Source organism: Cydia strobilella, chromosome 2, assembly GCF_947568885.1.
Source record: "Cydia strobilella chromosome 2, ilCydStro3.1, whole genome shotgun sequence".
Lineage (NCBI taxonomy): Eukaryota > Metazoa > Arthropoda > Insecta > Lepidoptera > Tortricidae > Cydia > Cydia strobilella.
In genome coordinates, this window is record NC_086042.1 from 6412686 (window position 1) to 6439608 (window position 26923).

The window sequence follows — 26923 nt, forward strand, 5'->3', positions numbered from 1 at the left end:
TACAAAGTCGGTTATTTTAGTCAGTGCCAGTGGGTGTTAAAACCGCGTCAATATTATATGAAGGGTACACGGAAAGAACATGTCTAGTCACTTTTTTCGGAAAATAAGATTTTCATTTCAAAATGTAGAGCTGTTAATGAACAATTAGTTATATATTTTGCTACCACTGTATAATATATGTAACACAACTTTTTTTTAGTTAAAAAAGACCTGGTCACGGAATTACCATACATTTTGACATGGATCCAAATTTAAAAACCGCGATTACTCAAAATGTTACTAAAGTGACTAGACATGTTCTTTCCGTGTACCCTTCATATATCTTTAATTTTTAATACGTATAATGACTTGGCCATCGCACGGCTGCATAATGACATAAGGATTATCGTCAACTATTAAAAATAATTCTAACTAATTGAACATGACGCTAGCGCTAATCACATGCAGCTTGAGCATTACACATATTTAGGAGTACGGTACGAGTAAAGCATTATGTGCGATTACCAAGTCATTATATGTATTAAAAATTAAAGATATATAATATTGATGCGGTTTTAACATAGGTATAGGCATAGAGTAACTTATACTAGAGCGGTACTGTCATAGTAAATTTTGTAACCCGAGTAAATTCACTGCCATCTGTCGACACACTTTAAAACTAAAAATGAAGATTTATAAAAATACGATAAAATGTATTTAAATATGGATAAATGATTTTTTTTATTTGCATTAATTATTTTTATAATTTTGTCCCATGTTCTCTCACTGATATGCGTTAAAATTGTTAAATAACAAACGAAACCGTCAACGCCATCTATACGACAGTAGGCCAAAGCTAGTAGCGCCCTCTGAACGAGAATCAAATTTTCTTGATTTTCGAGGCACGTTTTTTCCTTAGACTGTATCCATCTATTACGGAGTTATATCTATCTTTGGTATAGGTATTTTGTTTTTCCTCGGTGGCAGCATGGCTGCATTTTTTTCACCTGTATCTATGCCTGTCACTTTCGCACTTACATACTTGTTAGAACGTGACAGGCATGGTGACAGGTGATAAAAATGCGACCGTGCTCAGCCTGCAGAGCTCAACGACGGCCTATGACAACTATAAGGTTCTGGTACGGTCAGCTGCAGAGATACAGTACTCCCTTCATACAAACTTCTATGCAGGGCCTGCAGGGGGGGTACTATCACAGAATAACGAATAGTACTGTACTATGTCTATATCACTGCAGCTGACTGTAGGTAGGTACCCAATTTTTAGGGTTTTACTCTTTTTAAGGCGTTCTTCAGAATACCGTTAATTTTACTACTCTTTCGTCCACAGTGGTCGCTCAGCCTAAAGGCGACTGGAAACCAGAGGACTTCGCCAGTGTGGGCGAGCTCATTCTTGACGTTTCCATCAGTTTGGCGCGAACGTGAGTAGAGCCTTTTACTTTCTCATCTAATAACATACTTAACTTCGTCTAGACAAGGAGTTCTAAAACGTTCTGTGGAACGTGAAAGTAGGTATAACTTTCTTAAATACCAAACAAACAAAAAAAACATTTTCCGTCATGTGATTCGCAGACGTCTGGGGTACGCTGCGTAATTATTCGATTAACCCTGTTCTAGGCAATCTAGGTACAATCTATATTCAGCATCTGATAACTAGCCAGATAACTATTTTTCCTTGAGGGCTAATAAAAAAAAATTAAGGATGCTGTAAATGAAAAATTCAATCCTTTGAACGTCGAACGAGTATGTAGACGAAAGTCAATGCATCGATAAAACTACCATAAATTTTCACCTTAATTACATTATGCGGAAACCTTGCGATGGTTCATTCGTATATGCAGGTCATAGTTGAGGTGACGTAAGTTCGTGACTTACCTAATGTCTAACGCGAGTCATGTGATTTGGAATGTTTTGATAAAAATAAAACAGCTTAGAAAGCTTATTTTAGTTACTTAACCTGTTTTTAATAGTTATAAGATGCATTCTCTTATTCTGTTAGTATTATAGATGTTTTCAATAGGTACTTTATTACGTAATCATTTTTAAAGTCGAAACTAATGCTTTTCAAATGCGTTGAAGTCAAAATTAGAGCGACATATTTTAATACATTGGTCATCCATTTTTAGTATTTGTTGAGTGTCTATCACAGCACACACTGCGACTGCGATATATTTAATTTTAGTGTCAATATGACCCACTATAATAAAATCAGGAATATAGGATAAAAGCTTAAGAAAATTTTGAATTATGTAGGTATAAAACATAAAAGAATAGAATCTATTGGAGGTAGACAGGCTATGTATGTACATCGCATAATAATAAAGTAAGTATTTCATTCGTTTATAAACCCAAACTGTGCTGAGCTTCACTACTTCCAGTATAGTTAATTAGCACAATTTAAGCTTAGTCAGCTTAAAGATCAAGAAGACGGATAGCCCAGCGGTCACGGAACTGCAAATGACCTTAACTAAACGATTGGTCTTTATTCTTATGTGGATCAATTGAAAAAGATCAATAAAACCGGCTTCGAAGGCCAATTCCTTCTTAAGTTGAAACCAAGCTTCATCCTGAACAGTCTGTTGACCGATTCATGACCGACACTGATGACGAAAAAGATAAGATAGATGTATTTGTAAAAATGGTAAAAAAAAACTAATTACACAATAGATTTATTAGGAACAGGGGTTGAAATCATTAAGCTAGTTAAAATTGATTTACTCAACCTCGAAATTTATTCACTAAACGATGTTACATGTCATGTGATTCACACGGAATATAATGACAGATTTATTCAGACATACCCTTTAGCCATGAGATATGAGATCATTGTATTGTATCAACTAAGAATTTACATAAGTTTTGTTCTGATCGTTATCGGTATTGCTTAGGTAGGTATTATTAGTTATATAAATTGTCAGTCATGATTGACAACTGAATGACTACCTACATATAACTTTAATGAAGCAAATACTGAAAGCTCCAGCGCCTATCGAATTTGACCCGCCCGTTGCTATTCCATCGCCTACGAAAATGCTAAAATCAAACCCGTGATCTCCATATGCTATAAACAGGGGCCCTAACGCGGAAAACGAAAATCGAAACTTCTTTATTTGCCTCTCTATCGCTCGAATATGCAAAGCGGCAAAGAAGCAAATAACAAAATTTCGATTTAGGTAGATTTTTCGCGTTAGGCCTTCAGTTCTTATCAAAGGATCTAACTGCCTTACCTACTCTAGTTCGCTTGAGGCATTGCTTTTATTGAACCAAGGCAATACAGCCCTGACCACATGCCAAACCATACCTAGTAAGTACTATTATATTATATTCTGTGACCATACCTAAAAGCGAACACAGAGGTACAGTCATGGGCATAAATATATATACATTACATTCCCAAAGTTTCAAAAATATGTGTACGCTCTTAAACCTTAGACCAGGGGTCGGCAACAGGCGGCCCGCGAACCTCTCACTTGCGTCCCGCGAGCCTCCTGGCTATTTTGTATGTAATTTTGACAAACGACAATACCTCGTAAAATCATAAATATTAACAAAGTGCGGCCCGCGTCAACTTCGTTAACTACTATGTGGCCCTTGGCTGCTAAAAGGTTGCCGACCCCTGCCTTAGACAATAAAGTCGTGTTCACATATTTTTGGGCCATTTGTCTGGATCGATATTTTTGCCTTCGACTGTACACTTTGAATGATAAAGCCACAAGACGTGCGTCGAAATTAGTTTGCTAATAGACTAGGGGTCTATTCAGACCGACCTCTATCGAGTCATACAAATCATACATGTAATTGTGAGAGGTCGAAATTAGTATTAAAAGATGAAGCAACATTACGTATGTATGTAATTTGGAGTTAATTTAAATAGCTTCTACCTAACACTTTGCCAGTACATAAATAAATGCATTTGTATTTGTAATACATATATATCGATATTCAACATCATCATAATAATGGCTATTGAGGGCCTTTTAGTGGATCTTATTATGAGATTTTTAAAAGTTTTTTACTTATTTCGGGTACCTATGACTTGCTATGGCGTTGCTGCATTTAATGTAGTTGCTCATACCTGTCTAAATAAAATTATACCATATGGTTTGTCGATTTGACTAAATCCCAAGTGTTAGATCAATTTACTTATAGCCAACATACCATTTACTCTAAATAATGCACTATTTTCCAGAACGTGTTGAGACTTTAAATGTCGTACTGTAGGTGTAGATTCTTGATCTAAGTGGCATTGTAACATGTTTGTAAATTGGCATTTGGAGTGAGCGGGGATGTAAATGTCATCGCGATCACCGCTGTGACGAAGACGGAAGCTAGGCTTCAGACGTGTAATGTAATAACGGTGTAATTAACCTTTTTATAATACCAAATGCATTAAAAATAGACCGATTAATCACCGCCTGCTGACTTTATGGTCAACGAGATTGGTGCACTAAGACGTCTGAGAGACGAACGCACAGACAAGGTAATTGAAACTGGGTGTTCCGTTTAAATAATTCTAGTAGGGGCAGTAGGGCCCAATACTTTTTAAAAGTTTGCTCTGATAACAAGTGAATCCTTTTTTATGAATTTAAAACAGGATTTGTTATAAAAGCATCACGGCTGTAAGTACAAGAAAGCAGTAGGTAAAACTTTTGTGACCAAGGCCACAACATAGAACCAAAATACTTGTCACTTTAAAACTTGGCTGACATGAGATAGATATCAGCGAAGTAAGAAAACCTAGGTTTTACCGATGCCGATTGGTAAAAGCCCGAAATATAAAATAATAAATGTTCACTTCGGGCTTTTTTTTTTTTTTTAATTTATTTTCAAAAAAGTATAACACATTTTAAACTTATACAAGTTTCGCCAAACTAGCGTTTAACGGCGAAATGGTGCACTCATTTTCAATGTTAGTACCTTAATCTAATTTTAATGATTAACTTATATTACTAAGGTTAATACTTTTATATTACATTAACAAAGTGTAAGTTGTAGGTATATATGTTGTTGTTATTCTTTAAGAATTTATTTGTAGTTTTACATGTATGTAAAATGTATGATTTTGGTGCAATAAAGGATTGAAGGAAAGGAAAGGAAGGAAGGTTTAATGACATTGATTCGAATAACTGGAATCAAAATTGTTATTTGTCGATTAAACTTTAATATCGTAATACAACAATTGTGTTTTACAATTCCCTACACTAATGTAAGCTATGTTCATTAATCATGTGACACATCCCGCACATCGCTATAGGTAATTTTCTAAATTATTATTAAGGACGAGCATTAAATTACACGATGTGTTGAGATTGATGGCCAAAGCTCTATAAGTCTTACACATAAAGAACCGTAATCTAGATTTCATGTGTAGGCGTGCGAGCGTACTCCTCCGAAGGGCAAGCGTGTCACGACCTCAAGGTATTTGCCTAACCTCAAAAATGAGGAATGCGGCCTACCCTATTGATTTGAATTTCCTCGTACTGGTTCCTTAATCACCGGAAATCCTAGTTAATACCGTGATGTTTGTATTTAGGAGGTACAGTATATTTATTGTTTTTTTTTATTTAATCTTATGGTATTCATAATAAGGCAATCACTAGACAGCTTTGGCTCTGTGGTTATTTAACCCGGTTACTTCAGGTGTCAAGGCATCCAGGGGTCGTAGCACGGTACGCTTATCACCATGCCTGTCACGTTCTAACAAGTATGTGAGTGCGAAAGTGACGGACTTAGTGATAGGGGAACCATGCTGCGCGGGCAGGTATTCTAAATTAAAGATGATTTAAGCTAACGAACGACGCGCAGACTTCATTAATTTCAATTTTGGCACGATCTATATACCTACCTATGCATCTTTGTAACTATGTATAATAATTATGTAGAAACAACATGTTTTTGTAACAATGTTTTACACATGTAACAAAAATGTACCTATGTAAGAAATATGTAACGATACCCACTTATAACCTTTATTCACAATGACAAACGATGGTAATAGTTAATATCTCTGAAAACAGGTACCTAAAATTATTTTACTAAATAAGTAGGCACCTCGTTTACAATTTGAATTACAAAAATAGAAAGCATGTAAATGTTTTTTGTTTTATTTTAGTTGCAACATATCTTGAAATTATTATCAGTCCATGCATCGCCTAGACAGACAAGGCCACTATACAGCGATAGAACTGAACACACTGATATCATTGGTACTTACTTAAATCTACAATTAGCCTAGCGTATCATCTTGAAGGTTACTACTAATACTAACTATTAATAAAAAAATTGCACACGTGGGATTGACGTTTGTACGAGTAGGACACGTCAAACAAACTGACGAGTAGTCTATTGTTTGTAAAACCTGTCACACCACTTGTCACACAGCACAGCTTCTGTACCTATGCTCGGATTGTTCTACTTTAATTTCTAAAGACGTAATGAGTCATTTGAATTAGTCTGAAGACAGCTGATACCACAGAGGCTTATTAAATTTGACATATGGAATTAACGAACACTAATCATACTTAATGTCATCTAATGCTTTAAAATCTTTAAATCAACCGAAGGGCGCATCGACTGAGACTGATATTGTACATTTTAGGCCATTAAAATAGGTTATTCATTTTTAGTGTTCCGTACAAAGCTTTGTTCACGGAACACTTATATCTTGCAAATCGGTTTTTCTAAATGACTAAGGTATAGTACTAATACATTTAAAATGTGTTCAAAGTAATCATTATTCAGTAACAAACTTTTTTAACAAAATACAGGTTGGTGTCCCTTTTTAAGTATATAAATACTTGTGTTAAGGAACACCGGTCTTCCTTAGTGACTACCTAAAAGATAAAAGCAAAACTATGATACTATAAGGTTACGCTAAGGTTAGGTTAAGGCTAAACTAAACAGTTAATTTTATTATTATTTGTATCTCATATAAACTCACGGGTATATACATCCCGGTCATTTGATAGGCGTGCGTGGGGATACAGATCCAACACGTAGAGGCCCTTTGGAGAAGTTTGCTGTTATGTAATACACCTGCTAGAACCCATTCACGGGTACAAATAGATACCCGTAAATCGGTTCCAACAGGCGTAGGGGCTATTATGAACACAGTGGAAAAGAGTGCCGGTTATGGTGTTGAAGTTGTTCTTGTAATTCAAGATACACTTGTATTGTATGCAATTTTCTCATTAAGCGAAATGTAAATTTCTTTGGGAAATAAAGTTCTTTAAACCTAAGTTTGGCTGGTCAAAAGATTGGGCTATTGCTGAGAGGTCCGGACACCTGCCATAACAATGTTGTACACGTTATCGAGGCAGGCGGTGACTCGCCGCTGACTAGATGGGCCCCTGAAACTGCCGTCGTGAAGACGACCAAGAGCAACACCGGTGTGAGCAGCTTAGGGGTGTCGAGAGGTGTGCGCCGCTTTCTACCCAGTGGCTGTTAGCAGCCACTGTGCCAACTCGCGTCTTATGCATCTTTCACTTCCACCCCTGGAGCATATAGCTCTAGCGACTCCTCTCTGGACAGCCAATGAACGCAAGCCAGAGCTGAGAGTCCTGCGGGTCCCCTTGGGGTCCACTCCGACCGACGAAGACACGTCGGAGACGGAGAGACTCTCGGGAGCACTCGGGTCCGTGGGGTCGTTACTCCCCAACAGTTTGTCACAAGCTGCCCGGCGGGCTTATTAGCTAAAAGATAGCTGAAAGCAATATCTACATCCACTTTTACGAGTAGGTATGTACGTATGTGCACTGCAAACATACAATTAAGAAACTTGAATTAATTTTATCACCGCTAGTGACTATCACTGCTAGGCATCTTCATTTTATATGCGCAATCTTTAACTGCGTACCAAATATTTGTTTTTGGCCTCGATATAATATGCATTGATAAATTAATTATTATTAGAAGTCGTGTATTGAAACTCATTACCATAAATATATACATATGGCTTTAACTTTTATAGATGCTGTAAATTTCAAAGCCAAACCAATTTACACATTAAATACAGACTGGATTGGCGCCTTTAAGTTAATTAAGTATGAGTTTAAGACAAAAGCTAGTTAAAGCTGTGAGTATTTGAGAAATATAGAAACCAACTAGTGATTAGTACCTCAGGATCATGGCCTAGTTCCTTTTCAGTGACACTTATCAAGTTATGAAGGTTTTTTGTTTGGCAGCTTACACCATACTAGTTGTTCTTCGTTTGTTATTGCTCATTATTGAAGATAACGGCAAATCATCTGATTTATGATACCTACTCCTTTCGGGGTTCCTGGTGTGCAATATTTACTACAACGGGTTCAAACACTGACAGTACCTCGAGTAACAAATATTATTACTGCTAGGGCTGGACAAATTGAAACAGTTAAAAACGTCACCATAGGCTGGTTAATTAAAATCTATTACATCCAATCTTAATTCTTCAAACCCACTTAACACCCACTAGCATTCTCTAGCTAGCACCTTTAAAATAGGGACAGTCAGCTGCAGAGAAAAGGTACCCCACGTCAAATATACAGAAATTTGTGATAAAATGAAAATGTACCTGAAAGTAGTTAATTACAACACTATACTAAGCCGAATAAATATTATAATTAAAGGAAGCGATTATCTTTAGGATCAGTTAAACATTTAAAAATAGCGTACTTAATTATAATTAAACGAATAGGTAACTTCTTACAATGTGTATTATACTGCGAATTGAAGTAGATTTAAACGGCAAACCTTGGCTCTTGGCATTTGGAATAGGTATCGAATACGAATGCCAACGATGCTACTTTGTAAATTAGATTGATTTTTAATGATGTTATTAGATGTCGAGAATATCTAATAGTTATATTATATCTTCATTTGTTTTATTGATACTACAAGATGCTACAAGGTACAATATTTTCTGTCCTTATTAGGGCAATATTGACTTAAAGCATTATTTTTTTATTTTCAGGAGTATTAGGTATTTATTTCTTAGAATAGAGATAGAAAATACTAAAGGTTTTTAAGGAATTCCTTCCCAAAAAATGATGTTTTCACATCCACAATGAGACAATTACACAGGGACGGTTTCACAGATAAAAAAGTTAAATAAATTGTTTATTAAACTGACTTTTCTAGTCTGGCGGCCTAGCCAAGGTGACAATCGCTTTCGCTTCGCTATCGAATCGCTTTGTGTCTCTATCACTCTTCCATATTAGTGTGACAGTGACAGTTGCATTTCGTTCGCTACGGAGCGTTAGTGATTGGCATGTTGTCTACGGGGCCAGTTTACTTTTTATTCTAAATTTCCATTTTCTTTGCGAAAAACTCAATAAATCTATGCAATAAAACACATGGGTAGGTCATATTCATATAGTATTAATTCATCGGGACTCTTCGAGCGCTGGACAGCACAACGTTGAGAATAGTCCCCCATAAATATATGTATATCTCTTCTTCTATGCGATCATCTAAATTTTTTTGGCAAAAATTTTACAAAATAATTATCTAACTTAGCTCGTTATTTCCAGATACGGTCTAACATACGAAGAGATCGAAAAAGGCCTGCCTCTCATCGATACGTCGAGAACGCTTATTCGAGAAGTGTGCCCGCCGGTGTTCTCTCACGTAGAGTGCCGCGCCGGCAAATACCGTCGGCTGGACGGACTCTGCAACAACTTGGTGCACCCCACGTGGGGCGCCACTAATGCGCCTTTCCAGAGGTGAGTACATAAGGTTAAATGGTCTTGTTACGAAGAGATGGTGAAGAAACTGCCCATCAGCCACTGCACTCATCAGGCACTGGTCCAGGAGGTGTGCCCGCCAGTGTCTTCTCACGTCTCCGAGCCACGTCGGTAAGTATGTACATACTGTACATACAAATACGTACGTACAGAACATACGACTGATAAAAACCTAGATGGGCTTTGAAACAAACATACGAGCATCTCAGAAGAGGCACTAAGTGCCTCGGCTGTCTTGAGCGGGTACATGCCCGCGGGTAGCATCGCGGTTAAAATCCGTCGCACGCATCCGCGCCAGTTAACGTTACTCATACTACTTATTTTACACCCACCCGCTCCATACACCTGCGCAAGCCAGCGGAGGCACTAAAGCGCCTTTAGAGGCTACCCTCTAAAGGCTGCAGTTTATCTACATAAACTGTAAAATAATCACATTTAGAGCTATTGCTGTCTTTACAAAGAGGCAATGAAGACTTCTCCTAAACACGATATGGCCATTGATCAGAGAAGTTAATAGTTCTCCAGTGTACTCTTACGTAGAGCGTACAACTGTATCAATAATTTTCGTTTATTTTAGACTAATCGGTCCGCTGTTCTCCGACGGCATCAACTCTCCTCGTATTTCGCACACGGGTCGCGACCTGCCACTGTCTCGGGTGGTCTCACGCACCATGCACCCTGATGAAGGCTTCCACGACCATGCTGGCACTGTCATGGTCATCGCATGGGGCCAGTTCATGGATCACGACTACACGCTCACTGGCACGCCTTTAGGTGAGTCTTATTTCTTTCATATTAGGGGGATGCCCCTTTAATCGCCAGCAGAACTATTTTCGTGACTCCTACACAAATCACGATTTTTGCCCTGACCTTGAAAAACTTCCCCGGGGGCTTTTTCGACACCTAGTTATGGACACTCACGGCAGTCACGGTCATCGCCTTAGGCAAGTTCATGCAACAAGACTACATTTTTACTGGCACTCCGTTATCACGCGGAATTCTGCGTACCTATCTAATTAATCATAATCAATCATAACACATAGTTACTTATTAAAAGTAATATTATGCATTATTTTCAACCTCACTTGACTAATGAAATAATAAAGTTATCTTATGCTACTATCTTTGCGGTTGTGTATGTTTATATATTATCGGTCACCTACGCATTTATCATATTAACCAATAAACATCATAAATTATCAACCTAACATATATTTCACCTTTCTTACTGACTAAATAGTTTAATAAGGACACACAAATACAAGCGTATCACAGTTCTTTGCCAAACCTCACAGACCCCGTTAACCGTAACGACCCCGAGGAGTGCTGCAAGCGACCGCCACACCGGAAGCATCCGTACTGCAACGAGATCCACATCCCGGATGACGACTACTTCTACCGGCTGTTCGGCGTCAAGTGCATCGATTTCGTGAGGGCCTTCCCGTCGCCGAGACCTGGTTGCCGTCTGGGTAAGAACTAAAGTCACAGACCTCTTGTAACGATCCTGAGAAGTGCTGCAAGCGGCCACCGGATCTGAAGTACCAATACTGCACCCACCGCCACATCAACAAGAACAACTGACCGGTTGTTAAGTGCAGACGATCTAGCACGAGTTGCGTTCTCGCACGCGAGTCCATACTTTAAGTCGAGCTAGATGTATGGAGTCGCGCGAGAACGCAACTCATGCTAACAAGTCAGACGGCCTTCCCGTTGACAAGGTGATCAAATGACTTATGTAAAACTATAAGCATGGCGTAATCTTAAGATTAAAAGTCCCTAAATAAATACATGAATAAAAAAAAAAGCATTAATGACTTAACTTCAGTTAAAGTTTGGCCTAAAGATTAATTATATACCATAACGATATAATTATTAATAGGACAATCAAAAAACTTTAAAAATATGCACCAAGGTACCAGTTGGTTTTAATTTTATTACTAAAATTGGTATTTTGGTCAAAAATAAATTACGCTAAGTTGATTGCTCCGGATGTTTCAAATCTTACCAAAAATCTTGAACCATAAACGATATTGTACTGTTTGAGGCCAATTACCACCATCAATTACAAAGTGTCGCAACATTGCAATAGTAAATTTATTTCGTCAGACTACTTCATGATCGCGGTGTCAACATTTATCATCCCACGTTGAATATCTTAATTAAGTACTTATCTCCGGTACTGAGGAATGTAATCAATACTTATTTCAAGAGCAACCGAGCGAGCTCGAAATGGGGCATGCGTAACCGATGCATATGCTACTTATGGACATAAACTCCGAAGTATATACCTAACTTATTTGTTACTATTTTGTGAAACACATTTTCGTAGTTACAGCTTGCTAACACTATTCGTAAATTATTTTGAAGAGTGACGATGCTTATTATTCTTTCAATTTAATAAAATGTAGATCAAAGAGGACTAAAGTAAATTCAATTTGTGTCGTGGATTAAGTTAAGCAACGCAACTCGGTCAGCTCGCGGTTATTTGCGACATTTCATACCGAAGCAACTATTGATACGTGAAACACTACTTAAATGACAACCAAATTCTCATATTTTATTTCGATCTTAAATATTGTGAAAGTTAGTTAATTATAATAAAGAAGTGTTTGTGAAAGCAAATGTAAACCACATTAACGCCATAATTCGTCATTACGTAGCTTACCTAACGTTTCCAAATGCCAAAACATGCTATGTCAGAGTTACAGAGTTACAGGTTACACTTCTCTCTCTTTAACTGAATCATATGTATGTTGTAGGTGACGTAGGTAGATAGGTGTTGCTCTCTACCAAATGACTGTCTGCCCGGGCAACGGTCTTACCGACATCGATACAAAACATTTGCCTGGAACCCGGTTCAGATATGCGGCAAACTGCCGAATTCGACACAAGAGCGGACTCAACGGAGCCACGCCGTTCTGTGCCAAATAGTTTTTAGTTACGGAACCCTAAAAAATTAACAACTGGTTACGGTTTTAATCTTATTTTGAAACGGATACGGCCTTGAAAATCGCACACGCTGATAGGTGCATGCGAAATGAAGTGAAAGTCTTGTGTGAGGTGCGCGCCAATCACCAAGACGATCGTCAAGGTCGTATCAAAACCAGTTCGAAACCGTAACAAGTTCTGAAATTTGAATCGGGATGTTCTATTATTTGTTTAAAATTTCTTGAAATAGTTAATCAACTTTCTTAGAAAATCCATATCACACTCGAGTCGTACATGTAACAAAGTGAAACTGGTAGAAGCCTACTCCCGGTGTCCAAATCTACTTTGTGTAACTGACAAATAACAATGTTTGTTTAAGATAGAATTTACGAGATAAGTAACGGCAATTCGTTTCCATGTCACTTAAAATACACAAGGTACTTATTATGATATAATTTGTTTTACATAGTAATCTTATCTCAAATCAATGGACTGCTCGTATAGAGCAGGGTGCTTAATTTAGATAATAGGTGTTTAAGTAACATGACAGCATCGTAAAATATAGAAGGTTATTAAGATAAATATGCTAAACCGCATTTGAAGGAAACTAGGGCAATATTAAATTGAATAAGCGATATGAATTTATTCAAAAACAATTTAATGTGTAGGTGAATTGAGTGCGGGGGTGATGCTGATGCTACTATTGGGTTCTAATTCCTCCACCTCATTACCATGACTCAACAAGCATTTTCGGGTGTTTTGCACAAATTCCCTACACTTGTGTTTTTATCTTCTTTATCAAAATTGCAACGTGGGCCTAACTTGTCCAACAGTAATATATATAACTATGTAATTCGGTATATCTTTGGACTTACAGTTGTATGATCTGAGTGTTTATTGTTCATAGGCTCTCGAGTGCCTTTCAACACTTTGACCGGTGCTATTGACGGTAACACTGTCTACGGAGTGACTGATAAATTCGCCAGGTGTGTATAGTTTAGATTGTTATTTTTGTATGATGGTTTTAAAAGTCTGTCAAGTCTGACCACATCAACCTTGATGAAGTGTCTCTTTGTCAGTGTTTGTTATAGTCAGCTAACTAACATCTGCTTTGCATATTGTTGCTCTATTATATCCATTCCATTCATCTTTAATAATTATTCGTGAAAAAACGATGGTCCCTTTCGCTGCTAGGTGGAATTTTTATTCTTACCCAAATAATTATTAATAATAATTATCAAGTATAATTATTTATATAATACAGGAAACTACGTACCGGCTATGGTGGTCTACTACGTATGAACCCTGTCTTCACGGAGTATGGTCTTAAGGACCTCCTGCCGCTGAAGCTTGACATCCCCGATGAAGGTTGCACCCGGCCCAACAAGAACATGTACTGCTTTGAGGCTGGTAAGTCATTCCTTGCACCTAGAACTTGGTAAAGTGAGCCCTAGTATTTATAGATCTAAGATATTTTTACTACTTAATCAACTTATACTGTCTTACTGTTTTTCTGTCTTTGAATACAACGGTTTATTATTTTTTAATATATGTGCACTTTCAACCCTTACTTAGATAATGACTACTTATAGATTTTATTTACATTAAACTATAGTTTATTAATGATTTTTTTTCACAAACTACCATAAGCACAGTCTTTAAGAACAACTGCTTGATATTTATCCTCTAAATATGATGACGTTCAATAGGGATGATGACACATGTTGAATTTTATAACAAAATGTAGTAAAATAGATAGCAAACCACAACAATGTGGATATTAAAATAGTATATGGAAATAATACAAAAATACAGGACCTGAAAGTTTCAAATTTTAAGTTTTTGTTAACTTAAAAAAGGGAAAAAACTAAGGGTACAATTCGATTCCTTACATTTTATCCAAAAAAAGATTGTAGGTTGTGTGCAACTATATATGTATAGTATAGATTTCATCGACGAAAACGCAATTTTTTTTTTGTCCATACTTCAAGATGGGCTCTCAGTGACCTTGACGTTACGTTTACTTATCGTTTTGTTAGGAGCGTTTCGCGAGTGAAGTACGACTGTCGGGTTTTGACAATCATTTCTGACTTTTGTATTGCTTTAATGCAATGGGTTCCATATAGACATTTGATCCTAGAAACAAACCTGATCGATTGATACTATTAATGAAAATTTGTCATCTAGCCTAATAGCAGCTGCATAGAAAACCATTTCCTGGTTTATGAAACCTAAAGTAACCTTATTTTTATTAGGTGAAATTCGAGTCAACGAGCAACTGGTTTTGACTGTGATGCACACCCTCATGGCTCGAGAGCACAACCGCGTGGCGAAGGGCTTGGCTGAAGTGAACCCTCACTGGGACGACGAGACCCTCTTCCAGGAGGCCAGACGAATCAACATTGCCGAAATTCAGCACATTACTTACAACGAATTCTTGCCTATCCTGCTCGGAAAGGACGTTATGGAAAAATTCGGATTGGTTCTAGAGAAAGAAGTAAAAAAAAGTTCTATATGCATGACGACTTACGTCACTAAAATTTTTTTAGGCTTATTTTTATTAATGGTGCTATGCATAAATATGTTCTTCATCTCTGCTATATATATATTTATAATTAAGTATGTTTCTAAAATGGCACAAAAGCTGGCCTTCTATTCAAAACATGTCTTATTCGTAAAAAAACGCGCATAAGTTTTCAATGTTTCTAATAATCATTTGGTTTTAGGGTTACTGGGATGGATATGATAAAACGGTGAACCTTGACGTCATAGATTCCTTCGCCTCAGCCGCGTATCGGTTCGGACATTCACTATTGCCCACGGCTGTCGAGAGATGGTCCAAGGCTCACAAGTTTATCGGTATGTTAAAACGTCAATTAGAGATTAGCATTTTATTTGCATGTGTAAATTACTGAGCCAATTTAATCTTTCGTATTTTACAGCTTCCAAGAGACTGTCCGATCTGATCCGAAGACCTTACGATCTGTACAGAGCAGGAGTTCTTGATGAATACGTCATGGGGCTCATGAATCAAGTAGCGCAAGCTATGGACGACTCTATCACGCAAGAAGTCACCAACCATCTCTTCAAGAAGGTCGGCGCTCGCTTCGGAATGGACTTGGTATCATTCAACATGCAAAGAGGCCGAGAATTTGGCATTCCTGGATACATGGAATTCAGAAAGTTCTGCGGTCTCGGTGGAGCCGAAAGTTTCGACGAACTTTACGGATCAATGCCTAACGAAACTGTAAACAAATACGGACAAATTTTTGAACATCCCGTGGATATTGATCTGTGGTCAGGAGGAGTGTCAGAGAGACCGTTGCCAGGTTCCATGTTAGGGCCTACTTTCGCCTGTATTATCGCTACACAGTTCTCATACTCGAGAAGAGGAGACAGATTTTGGTAAGTTTAACAGCCGATATTTTATTTCCAAGTGTCCAATGTTTCTATACTTATTTATTAACATTATTTATTTCCGTAGGTTCGAATTGCCACACCAGCCGTCGTCGTTCACCCCGGAACAGCTGACGGAGATCAGAAAGTCGCGACTTGCGCGCGTCATTTGCGATAACACGGACATTATTGACACCGTTCAGCTCTACCCCATGGTCTTGGCGGACCATGAATTGTAAGTATCCGTCAAAATCCCGTCATTTATTTACTTACTGGTTTCCACATTTTATTTTTATTTGTAAGAATTGTGTCATGGAGCGAATTAGTAAATTTAATTATATTCAGTTAGTTATTATTTGCTTTAATATTAAATCTGCTTGCAGAAATCCGCGAGTACCTTGCCGAAGTGGCATCATGCCCTCAATGGACTTCACGAAGTGGGCGGAGCCCGCGCCCTCGCCCTTCCACGGTGCCGCTAAGCAGTTTGTGAGTAGCTTCTCGCACAACCCGTTCTTTGTCAAGAAGTAGTCTCAAGCACCAAGTATTAATTAGATAGAGTATTTATGGTCCTTTAATTCATTATTGCAAGTTGAAGTTACGACCCCCTAGGCCCTAATATTATTGACTATCATCCTTCATTTGAGTCAAGTACATACTCTTTAAAGTCAAATTATATAGTCAACTGCACTGCCTAAACAGTTAGGTACTCTAAACGCTAATAAGCTCATCGGGGTTTTTGGTGCGGGGATGTTTTACACTAGCCAAAAAATAGGGAAACACTTAAAAAACCGATACTATTTTAACGTTTCTTAGCACATTTGGAGCTTACTACCTATTTTTAATTCATAGTTTGGTAGTTATTTTACAATAATCAATGTTATAAATACACGAAATCATTCCCGCACCAAAAACCCCGATGTATGCTAATAAATAGCGGAGCTATCCTAATTATTGTGGCAACGACTCTAGCTAGCGCTGATGATAATTGAGTCTCGGCCCGATTCGAACAATGCTTATAAGAAGTCACAGCTATACGATACCGATCTGTCAGTGTCAACAGTGACTTTTTTGGTTGAATAAATGTCACTTTTGACACTGACAGATCGGTATCGTACCGCTGTGACTGTAATACTTATGAGCATTGTTCGAATCGGCCCGTCTGTGACGAGTTATTAAGGTTTGAAAAAAAAAAATGGTAAATATTAAAGAGTTATTTTTAATGAACATTAACACGAATTATAAAGTTGCAGCAATAAATTGAAGGACCTGGTTGTAATAGTCATCACGTAACCAGTCTGTTGTTAAGTAGACACGGTCATAGACACACATATCAGATATTACATATTCACAGTAAATGTATAAATTTTACAAATGGACATAGTGGTTATGTTTTATTGTGTTTAAGTATCAAAATATTTATAGAAGAAATTAGTTAAGGTGCGTTGGGGTAAGATTGACCGGGTTTTTCATGAGGGGTAAGACAAAAAATCGTCCGTATGCCGAAGCATTACTCGGATTTAGTCGCCACTTTTCATCTTACCCCGCATGAAAAACCCGTTCAATCTTATCCCAACGCATCTTAACAGCTTAACTAAATAATTAAGTATAGGGAGTACCTACCCACTAGGTCGTCTAGACAGTTTCAAACAGTTTAATATACATTATAAACAACTGTTTTTTCTAACAATTTAAATATTTAATACCCACCTGTCATTTACGTTTCTGACCTAGAGGGTTGAGGGTTTATAACTGCGCTATATTTTTACAATAACTGTTGAAGTCATAGCTATATCACCACAATTTCCCGTAGATTTAGTACCTGCAGCTTACGCAATTATGTTCACATTGAGGCGACTTAAGTATTTATACGTAGAATAGTTAACGTGTACAAAATTAATTAAGGGGCGCAAAGCCAAACGCTTGAATGCCATATTTTTATAGATGAAATATATTTCATAATAAAACATACCAATTGTTAAAATACTTATTAGGTACGATTCATATATTGTAAGTCGTGTTATCTGAGATAGTAAAATTAGATGATGATCGAAATAATAATATATCGACTACCGTAGGCTCAAAGGGCTTAAGGGACAAAATGGCGAAAATGAAGTTATGAATGCAGTCATACTCGGTTTCTTTTTCTCTATCGAATGGTGTCATCTACGTCGCGATTGCTTGAAAAAATAGTCCGTTAAGTCCCATGAAAAAACTATGCTTGACCACATTTTTCCAACGCATTTTGCCGTATCCACCAATTTAGAAAACTATTGTGAGACATTTGGGCGTAACTCCCAACTTCGACACGATACGCCCGATATGCGTCATAAATTCCATTAAATCTGTACTAATTGTTAAGTCTGTTACGCCTATTTGCTGAAGATTTTCGTGTGCTAAATGTACGTTACGACCACAACTAGTGGCTGTCAGAGAATTCAATGTAAGAGATACGCGCAAGATATAATTTCGAGTAACTTGGATATCTGTGTTTATGTGGGAAGACCTTGTTCTTTCCTTTTCAAACTTTCTATTAAGTACTTGCATTAGCTTCTTATTGCTGCTTTACTTATAGAATTACAAAAATGTGGGTATTTAGATTGAACTAGTGGGTACTTTATACATCAATTCTATAAAAATAACAAATATTCAAATAACGTAACAGATAAATCACCAACATCTAATTTATAGGAGTAACCTTATGGAAGTAATTTGCCTATTACGTTTGGATTTCAATGCAGAGAAATACGTAGGCCCGACCATACGCCTTTTTTACTACTCTGGTATGTCATAAATAATCTATGAAATAGCAAGACTACTTTTATTTATAAAAGTAAAATTTATTATCTTTACTACATAGTATAAAACAAAGTCGCTTCCTGCTGTCTGTCTGTCCCTAATGTCCCTATGTATGCTTAGATCTCTAAAACTGCGCAACAGATTTTGATGCGGTTTTTTTAATAGATAGAGTGATTCAAGAGGAAGGTTTATATGTATAATACATCAACATTGCACCCGTGCGAAGCCGGGGCGGGTCGCTAGTATATGATATGATAAGAAATTCAAACAGAAAAACGCTTAAATGCTTTCTACCTATTTCTATACTAAAAGCAATGGTCATTGCAAGCAATGGTGGATTACATTTTATTGATATGGTTGCCAATAATTAGAAAAGTGTCAGTATTTATACTATGTATGTAAAAATCGAGAACCAAATTGATTGATTGATGAGATATGAGAGATATAAATTAATATAGACGGTAGGATAGCACTGATAGCAGTGATTATGTTGAAGCAAAATAAATAAATAATAAAATGCATTACTATACTAAAATTATACTAAATAATCATGGGTTTTGTGGCTAAATAATGATCTTTTCTACGTTAAGTATAACAGTAGTTAAGTATCCAAAATAACAGAAATAAGAAAAAATACTGAACAATTAATACATCTCTGTTTATGGAAAAAAAAATACGTTCGTAGATTATAGTACCCAAAAAAGTGTTTCTTGAATGCAAGTTACCGTAAGGAAATTGTTGCTTACGCCCAATGGTACTGAAAATGTTCTATTTTTTGTACATTACGACCTTTTGCTAATAAGGTATACGTTGCAAATGGGGCGCAAGTGACGCCCCTCTTAAAAAAACGTGTTTTGGCGTAACGGACATCCTATTTTCGTAAATAAGCATTGTATTTTAAGTTCAAACAGTTTAAAAGAGCTCAGAAAGCTAAGAACAAGCCATCAACAGGCATCAGTTTATTCAAAGAAACAAAAAAGTTATTTATATTTTTTTTTCTAAAAACTAAAATGTTTTTGGCTCTTCTGAAAAGTCGCGTTTTGTCCCTTAAGCCCTTTGAGCCTACGGTAGCCGTATGTAATTATGTATATATAATAATATGAATATATTGAATATCAATGCTGTTATAAACATGCAAACTGATGATTGAACAAACAGGTATTATATATGCAAGTTTACAGAAAAAAGATATATCTACGAGTATATTAACGATGGCACCTACATAACCCTTATATATTATATTATATTTATTCATTTATCTATAGGTAGGTGGTTGTTCACCTAAGTCAAATATTTTTCTGTGATTCACCTACTATTCATTATTTTAAGTTTTTGTACCAAGTCAGGAGCAGTATTCAATTTATTAATGATGTCTGGTTACATCTAAAATCGGATAATATCGTAATTAATAAAAAAATTGAATACTAGCTCCAGACTAGTTTACGCCCATACGCACCATCCTCACAGTAGAACTTTATAATTCACCCAGTTTGTTATTTCTTATCTGTTTTATGTATTAGTCATAGTAGTAGAGTAATTTGTGTTAACAGAGCATGCAATAAAAATGTAGTATTGTGTAAATAAAATTACAATATAAATGAAATATGAAAGTTTTGCATTGTTTTATTATCCTTTTTGTGTAAATACTGAATACTAGCAGGTAAGTTGTATAAAAACATTTATAATAATTAAACTATTCGCTTCATAATAATATACTTACATATAATTATATTTACAGAATGTAACAGAGGCCATAATTTTTGCGGATAACAACATAACATCAAATGGAAATAAGACTGTGGAAGATAAATCTAAAGAGACTGTTACAGAATCAGCCAAATTAGCCCAAAAGCATGACCAACTCAAACCATTAATTCTTAATGCAACCTTATGCAATAACAATGAAAACAATACAACTGGTGAATGCATAAATAATACAATCCAAGCAGCACATAACTCTTCTGAATCTACAAATGAGTTAAATGACACTAAAGATACGGTAATGCAATACGTAAGTGGTAAAAATGACGACGTACCCGTAAAAACTAGTGGACATATTAGGAACAGTCTTAGAAGAAAGAAGCGCTCTTTGAATGTTGTATTAGATAATATAAGTAGTAACAGTGCCCCAGAACTTTTTCACTATGAAACCAGACATGGCCCCATAGAGAGAGAACCGATTTTACCTATACATAAACTGACGCAAAATAAAATACAAAGTGCCAATTTAGCAGATTTTAATATTGAAACGTTACACGGATCTTCAGGAAATCTAGAAGTAAATAAGAAAGAAAGCTGGAGAGATAATAACCAATTATCGCAAAAACGTCCACCGCCAAGAGATGAGAGTGATGATAGCAGAGAAAAAGGTGACAATTCAGAAGAAAGGAAACCTTACATTGGTGAAAGAGATGACAATTCAGGAGAAAGGAAACCTTACGTTAGTGAAAAAGATAACAATTCAGGAGAAAGGAAATCTGCTGTCAATGATGCCAGTGACGAGTCTATTGAAACAAATAATGATGAAGGAAGAGAAAGAACACATGATTCACGTTCACCTGATAATAGCAATGAAAGCTTAGAGAGTGAAGATTTGAAATTGCCTTCAAAAGATATCGACAGTAAAGAAAATCAAGAAAGTAATGAAAGTGGCGAAGACAGCAATCGCAAATCAAAGCATTTAGCAGCACATGCTAGAAACATTGACAGTGATGAAGTTAATGACAACTCAGACGAACGCGATTCTCCTACTCAAGAAAAGAACTCAAAAATTAGTAGAAACGACGACAAATCGAATGAAGAAAATGAAAAACCTAAAGATGAACTTAAGCAACTGACTTTCGATTCCTCAGACAAGAGTGTTCCCAAAGGCATTCAAGACGTTGATTTAGATGATTTCAGCTACGAGAGAATACAGGTCGATAAAGACGGCAAAGTTGAATTAGCAAAAGATATATATGGTAAAGACGATAATGACTCAGAAGAAGAAAAGCCGGTAAATGATAAAATAATAATAAAAGATACAGAAAATCCTCGGTCTGAATATATTGAGAAAGTAAACAATGAGGAGATCAAACCCGTTGTAGAACTAAATACTGAAAGTAACAGTAACGAATATAGTGATGAAAACGTAGATATTGATGTACAACAACCACAACATGCAGAATTAAACTCAGAACATTCGAGCGTTGAGGATCCCGATGCAAAGCAAAATGACAGTGGAGAAAAAAGTGAGAAACAAGTCGCACAGAACGATGAACAACAAAATGGCAACGTAAAGCAACAATTCGAGCGCATACCTTTAAATTACAAACATGATAAGAAAACTCAAAATAATAAGAAAGAAGATGAGACACCGACAGATGATTCTCAAAATGATAAAGACGGAACACTAGATACTTTATTACCCAAAGATGAGCATTTTGATGAAAAACTAAATTTCAAATTTGATGATGTGAGTATAAAATTACCGGAAATAAAACTTCCTGATGACATTTTGTCATACAATTATGGAAGCTCGCCTTATAAGAAAAGTAATGAGAAAAAACCCAAAAACAAAAACAGATTTTATCACTACAGTGATGAACATAGTGATGAATTTCCCAAAGAAATTTCTATTCCTCAATTTGATGATTATGGAGGGTATTACAAATATGATGAGCCTTATGAGAAAAAGCAAGACTACAAAAAGAAATCTGCGCAAAATGACGATGATGACGATGAAGGCGTGGATTTGTACGAAAAATTTGTGCGTGAAAGATTTGGGAAACGTGGTTCGTTTGAAAAGAGATCAGAAGCACTTAGAAATGAAGTGTTCGGGCCATCAGACCCAAAGCTAAGTGAGACAATTCAGCACATTCTCAAAAAATCTGCAGCTAATCTAAAAGAAGCCGAAAAGAGTGGAGACCCAAAGGCTGGTTACATGTGGACCTTAGAGTACGGTCAAAATTTATAAGTTCTAATAAAGTAAACATAGGTCAACAAATTACATAGGTATTTATAAATTAAGTTTTAATTGTAGTCATTAGCATTAGGGACAATACTGACTTAAATAAATTGGAAATTTAACTTGTCTCTATTTTATTTTATTAGCATCTCATCCTCCTATCGTCATGTACCGAGCGGGCGTCGCACCGTTGCATGGCACGTCATACCATATAGACCGCGAGCCAAGCGCAAATTTCGTCAGTCATCGCCTCCCGGGCGAAAACTCGTATAGCGGTTAACGGCTATGTATGATGAACTCTCGTGATCGTCAGCTGCCGCTCCGTTGGTGGGTTGAGGAATGGCAGCCACCAAAACGCGTAACGCGGTCTTTCCACCGCGATACAACCGGCTGACGATTTGTTTTATTAACAATATCATCTAAACATTCTAAACTATCATCTGATAAAGTATCAAACGGGAGGCGATGACGCCGATGACTGAAAATAATTTTCTTTTTTACATGTTCATGTGACCAGCTGACGGTCTTTCCACAGCGATACAATCGGCTGACGGTTTATTCACAATAGCATCTAAACTATCATCTGACAAAGTATCAAGCGGGAGGCGATGACAAAAACATTTTTATAGACTATTTGCTGCCATTACTCAACCCACCAACGGAGCGGCAGCTGACGTTCACGAGGGTTCATCATACATAGCTGTTAACTACTATACAAGTTTTCGCCCGGGAGGCGATTGGTCATGGAAATCTGTTCCTGGCCCGCGGTCTAATACAAGATCGCAGGAATCTTAGGGAGGCCTTTGTCCCACTGACATATATGTATAGACAAGCTGTCGAGAACAACGGAACTAACTGTCATATACGAAGGAAAAAAACCCTACTGGAAAAAACACCAATTAAAATATTTTCATAGAAAATAATTTAATTGGTTCTTAGAGTGTCGAGAACAAACTGTGTCCGCGAGGTGTCCGCCATTTTTTGCGTTTGACATCTGTCTCTAAGCTAAAGAATAAGCGCAGCTAGCCAGTAGCAATGAAAAGCATGCACTTCATTGGGGTGCGGAAACATTTTCTTCGAGAGGCCGCCTCTAGTGTATAAGCGGCGATTAGACTAGACTACCTACATGTAGTGCACTACAAATCGGCGTCCTACAAATTGGAGTAAGGACGTTTCTGTTTACACTGGCAAGTGGTATCCGTAACGAGCGGTTTCCTCGGCGTCATGACACCATCGTTATCCAAATATCAAAAACTTGGTGTTGCTCTTGCGTCAGTAGCAGGGATAATTAAGGGAAGATAAAGAACTCTAAATTCTTCGTGTCTCGCCGTCTTATTTTTATAGTCCGGATGGCTTTTGCTCCATAAAAACGGCATATCCTTCCTTGTACATATCGAGAATGTTTGTCAAAACGTCTTTTTGTTTTTGTGACGACATTTTGTCACCGCAAAACAGTGCACACGCACACCCGCGTGCATCGAAAGCCGGTCGGCGACTGAGCGCACTACAATACATGGCTACATGTGTTTACACATTACACTAGTCCTAGTTGGATTCTACCTAGGACGTAGGACGGGACGGTCGACGGTCGGGACCCGCCAATCTACGATATGTAGTGTCCTACCATCCTACCTGCCTAACTGTGATTACACTTCTCCAAACTTAGGAAACTACATGATGTAGTGCACTACATGTAGTCTAGTCTAATCGCCGCTATACATATCAAAGATTAGGTACATATTACCTCAATGCTACAAATATCTTGTTTTCCAGGGACAGTCAGTAAATAGTAATGGCCGAACGTGGGCCGAACAGGCTTTAGGTTACTTTTCGCTCATGTCGTCTCGGACATGGGTATACCTATATTTATTTGGTATCAGTACATTCAGTATGATGTCCTGAATACAAATATATGAGATGACAAGCGCGAAATGGTGGGGGTAGTTGCTGTGACGTCATAAAGTCGCAGTACAGTTTTTTACTTTTTTCTTTTAAACATAGATTAACATACCGAATGAAAGGGCTTTGTGAGTAAAGCTGGTCAAGCAAATCTTGTCAGTAGAAAAAGCGAAATTCAAATTTTCTATTGGACGATATCCCTTCGCGCCTACATTTTTTAAATTTGCCGCCTTTTTGTACTGACAAGATTTGCTTGACCAGCTATAGATCACAAATTTTCACTACTTTGTCTAACAAATTATTAAAAAACGTTCAAAAATTTCACAATCCACAGTTGACTTTGAACTGCTCTACTTAAATTGAAAATGACTGAATGGATTATTCCAAAATATGTACATATATACATACCAAGTGACTGTGAATATTAGTGAGTATTATATTCTTTGGTGAATATCCTCTATCATATTGCTATAGTAAGAACAAAAAAACATTCAATTCGATTTAAACACCAAGGCTTAAAGTTGAAAATCCAACAACGCTTGATAATAAAAAGCGCTACCGCCATCGTGTGAATAAATTTTATTTATTTTATTTTATTTATTTATTTAAGAAACAAACAGTCTTCTAAATTAAATTTGTGTCATTCAAACGCTTTTTTAACGCGCGTTGAAAAAGCGCTCGTGAGCATGAGGCCACACCAAGGCGGCGCGACCTTGGTGCGGTGCGGTAGTGTGTTACGCTATTATAGTAAGTTCTGAATTTCGCGCCTTATTCTACTGACAAACTATACTGGCACACCCACTTTGTCAGTAAAAAAAGGCGGCGATTAAAAAAAAAGTGTGTGCGTGTAATCTTTACGCGCGATTGAAGTAAAACTTCATTGACGATGACGTTTATCGCTATGTTGGCACTTTGACGTGTGTCCTATTGTGCGTGTGACACTACTGAGCGTTACTTCCGTCAGAAAAAATCTGAGTTGCCCTCTAGTCGCGTCCTACATCCGTGGTCGCGCCTAAAGAAGTTTTACTTCATAAATGCAGGCGCGTAAGTTTAACTTCCCGTAGAAAATTGGAATTTCGCGCCTTTTTCTAGTGGCAAAGAGGGTGTGTTTGAGTATAGGTTTTGCCAGAGTATATTTTTTGCGATAGCCCTCCTATGTTTTGCGTTTTTAAATGGATGCCGAAAAGTTTTAAAAGCACCCTGCTGTCACTGTCATTTGGCTTGAGTTTCGTTTAGCGAACTAATCGAACTATAATAAAATAACCTCAAAAGCTCCAGTCGAATATAGAAATTAGCTGTTTAATTTCATTTGAAAGTTAAATATTAACTTTAAACCAATTGTTGCATCACAATGACTGAGGAAATACAAAAGAAACTTCAGAAGGAGGTCGAGATGATCACCAGCGTCCAAAAAGAATATCATAAGGCGGTCTCCCAGAAACAACAATTAGACAGTCAGTTAAATGAAAATAAAGCAGTCAAGGAAGAACTGTTGCTGCTTAAGAAGGATGCTGAAGTCTACAAGTTAATCGGGCCGGTGTTAGTCAAGCAGGATTTGGAAGAAGCGAAACAGAATGTCGCAAAACGAATGGAATTTATCACAAAGGAGATCAAGAGAACTGACGGTCACATTTCAGCACTGGAGAACAAGCAGGAAGCACTCCAGGAAAATGTAAATAAATTGAGAAACGATATGGGGAAACTCAAAGTCAAAGCTTGATGAATTAACCTATAACTAAGTAATGCTATTTCTCTACTCTAATATTACGCACTGCAAATGTATTTTATATCGAAATATATGCTTAGTATTAACAATTACTTCCTGGAGTTTTAAATTATCACCTTTAGTGATATTTATTTAGTTTTATCCTGTTACCCTCTGCTGGGGTGTAGTGCTCAAGTCTCGAAGACTAGGGTCTGTAGGGAAGAGTAGTCATTTAACTAAATAAAAACAACCAAAAATAAAAAAAAACCGGCTGTGCGAGTCGGACTCGCGCACCAAGGGTTCCGTACTTTTTAGTATTTGTTGTTATAGCGGCAACAGAAATCCATCATCTATGGAAATTTAAACTGTCTAGCTATCACGGTTCATGAGATACAGCCTGGTGACAGACAGACAGACGGACAGCGGAGTCTTAGTAATAGGGTCCCGTTTTCACCCTTTGGGTACGGAACCCTAAAAATCATGCATTTAAGGGTTAACCCTTCAGGTGCCATACCTACATCATAGCCATGTGAA

General features: G+C 37.1%; 3 protein-coding genes across 5 annotated transcripts in view; all 3 read left to right on the forward strand.

Annotated features, from left to right (window-relative positions):
• LOC134750745 (chorion peroxidase) overlaps positions 1 to 16667 on the forward strand; it is a 45001-nt gene extending 28334 nt beyond the window's left edge. Inside the window, exons 4-14 of the mRNA XM_063685990.1 lie at positions 1328 to 1418; positions 9507 to 9698; positions 10297 to 10493; positions 11015 to 11188; positions 13555 to 13633; positions 13912 to 14057; positions 14903 to 15144; positions 15374 to 15506; positions 15590 to 16052; positions 16132 to 16278; positions 16427 to 16667. Of these exons, the coding sequence (XP_063542060.1) occupies positions 1328 to 1418; positions 9507 to 9698; positions 10297 to 10493; positions 11015 to 11188; positions 13555 to 13633; positions 13912 to 14057; positions 14903 to 15144; positions 15374 to 15506; positions 15590 to 16052; positions 16132 to 16278; positions 16427 to 16571 (2009 nt within the window). The 3' untranslated portion in view covers positions 16572 to 16667. The remainder of the gene's footprint in view (positions 1 to 1327; positions 1419 to 9506; positions 9699 to 10296; positions 10494 to 11014; positions 11189 to 13554; positions 13634 to 13911; positions 14058 to 14902; positions 15145 to 15373; positions 15507 to 15589; positions 16053 to 16131; positions 16279 to 16426) is intronic.
• Positions 1 to 26923, forward strand: part of LOC134750960 (cleavage stimulation factor subunit 2) — a 144969-nt gene that overhangs the window by 71644 nt on the left and 46402 nt on the right. Inside the window, exon 1 of one of the 2 annotated variants that reach the window (XM_063686273.1) lies at positions 10822 to 10831. The exons of the other annotated variant lie outside the window; for it this stretch is intronic. The gene's annotated coding sequence lies outside the window, so the exon portion shown is untranslated. Of the gene's footprint in view, positions 1 to 10821; positions 10832 to 26923 lie in introns of those variants that run through there. 2 annotated transcript variants of the gene reach the window in all.
• Positions 25918 to 26923, forward strand: part of LOC134751377 (prefoldin subunit 6) — a 67931-nt gene continuing 66925 nt past the window's right edge. Inside the window, exon 1 of one of the 2 annotated variants that reach the window (XR_010128650.1) lies at positions 25918 to 26498. Coding sequence is in view for 1 of the 2 variants with exons in the window: in XM_063686736.1 (XP_063542806.1) it covers positions 26036 to 26404 (369 nt within the window). In the remaining variant the exon portion in view is untranslated. Of the gene's footprint in view, positions 26503 to 26923 lie in introns of those variants that run through there. The other variant, XM_063686736.1, reaches the window with a different exon arrangement.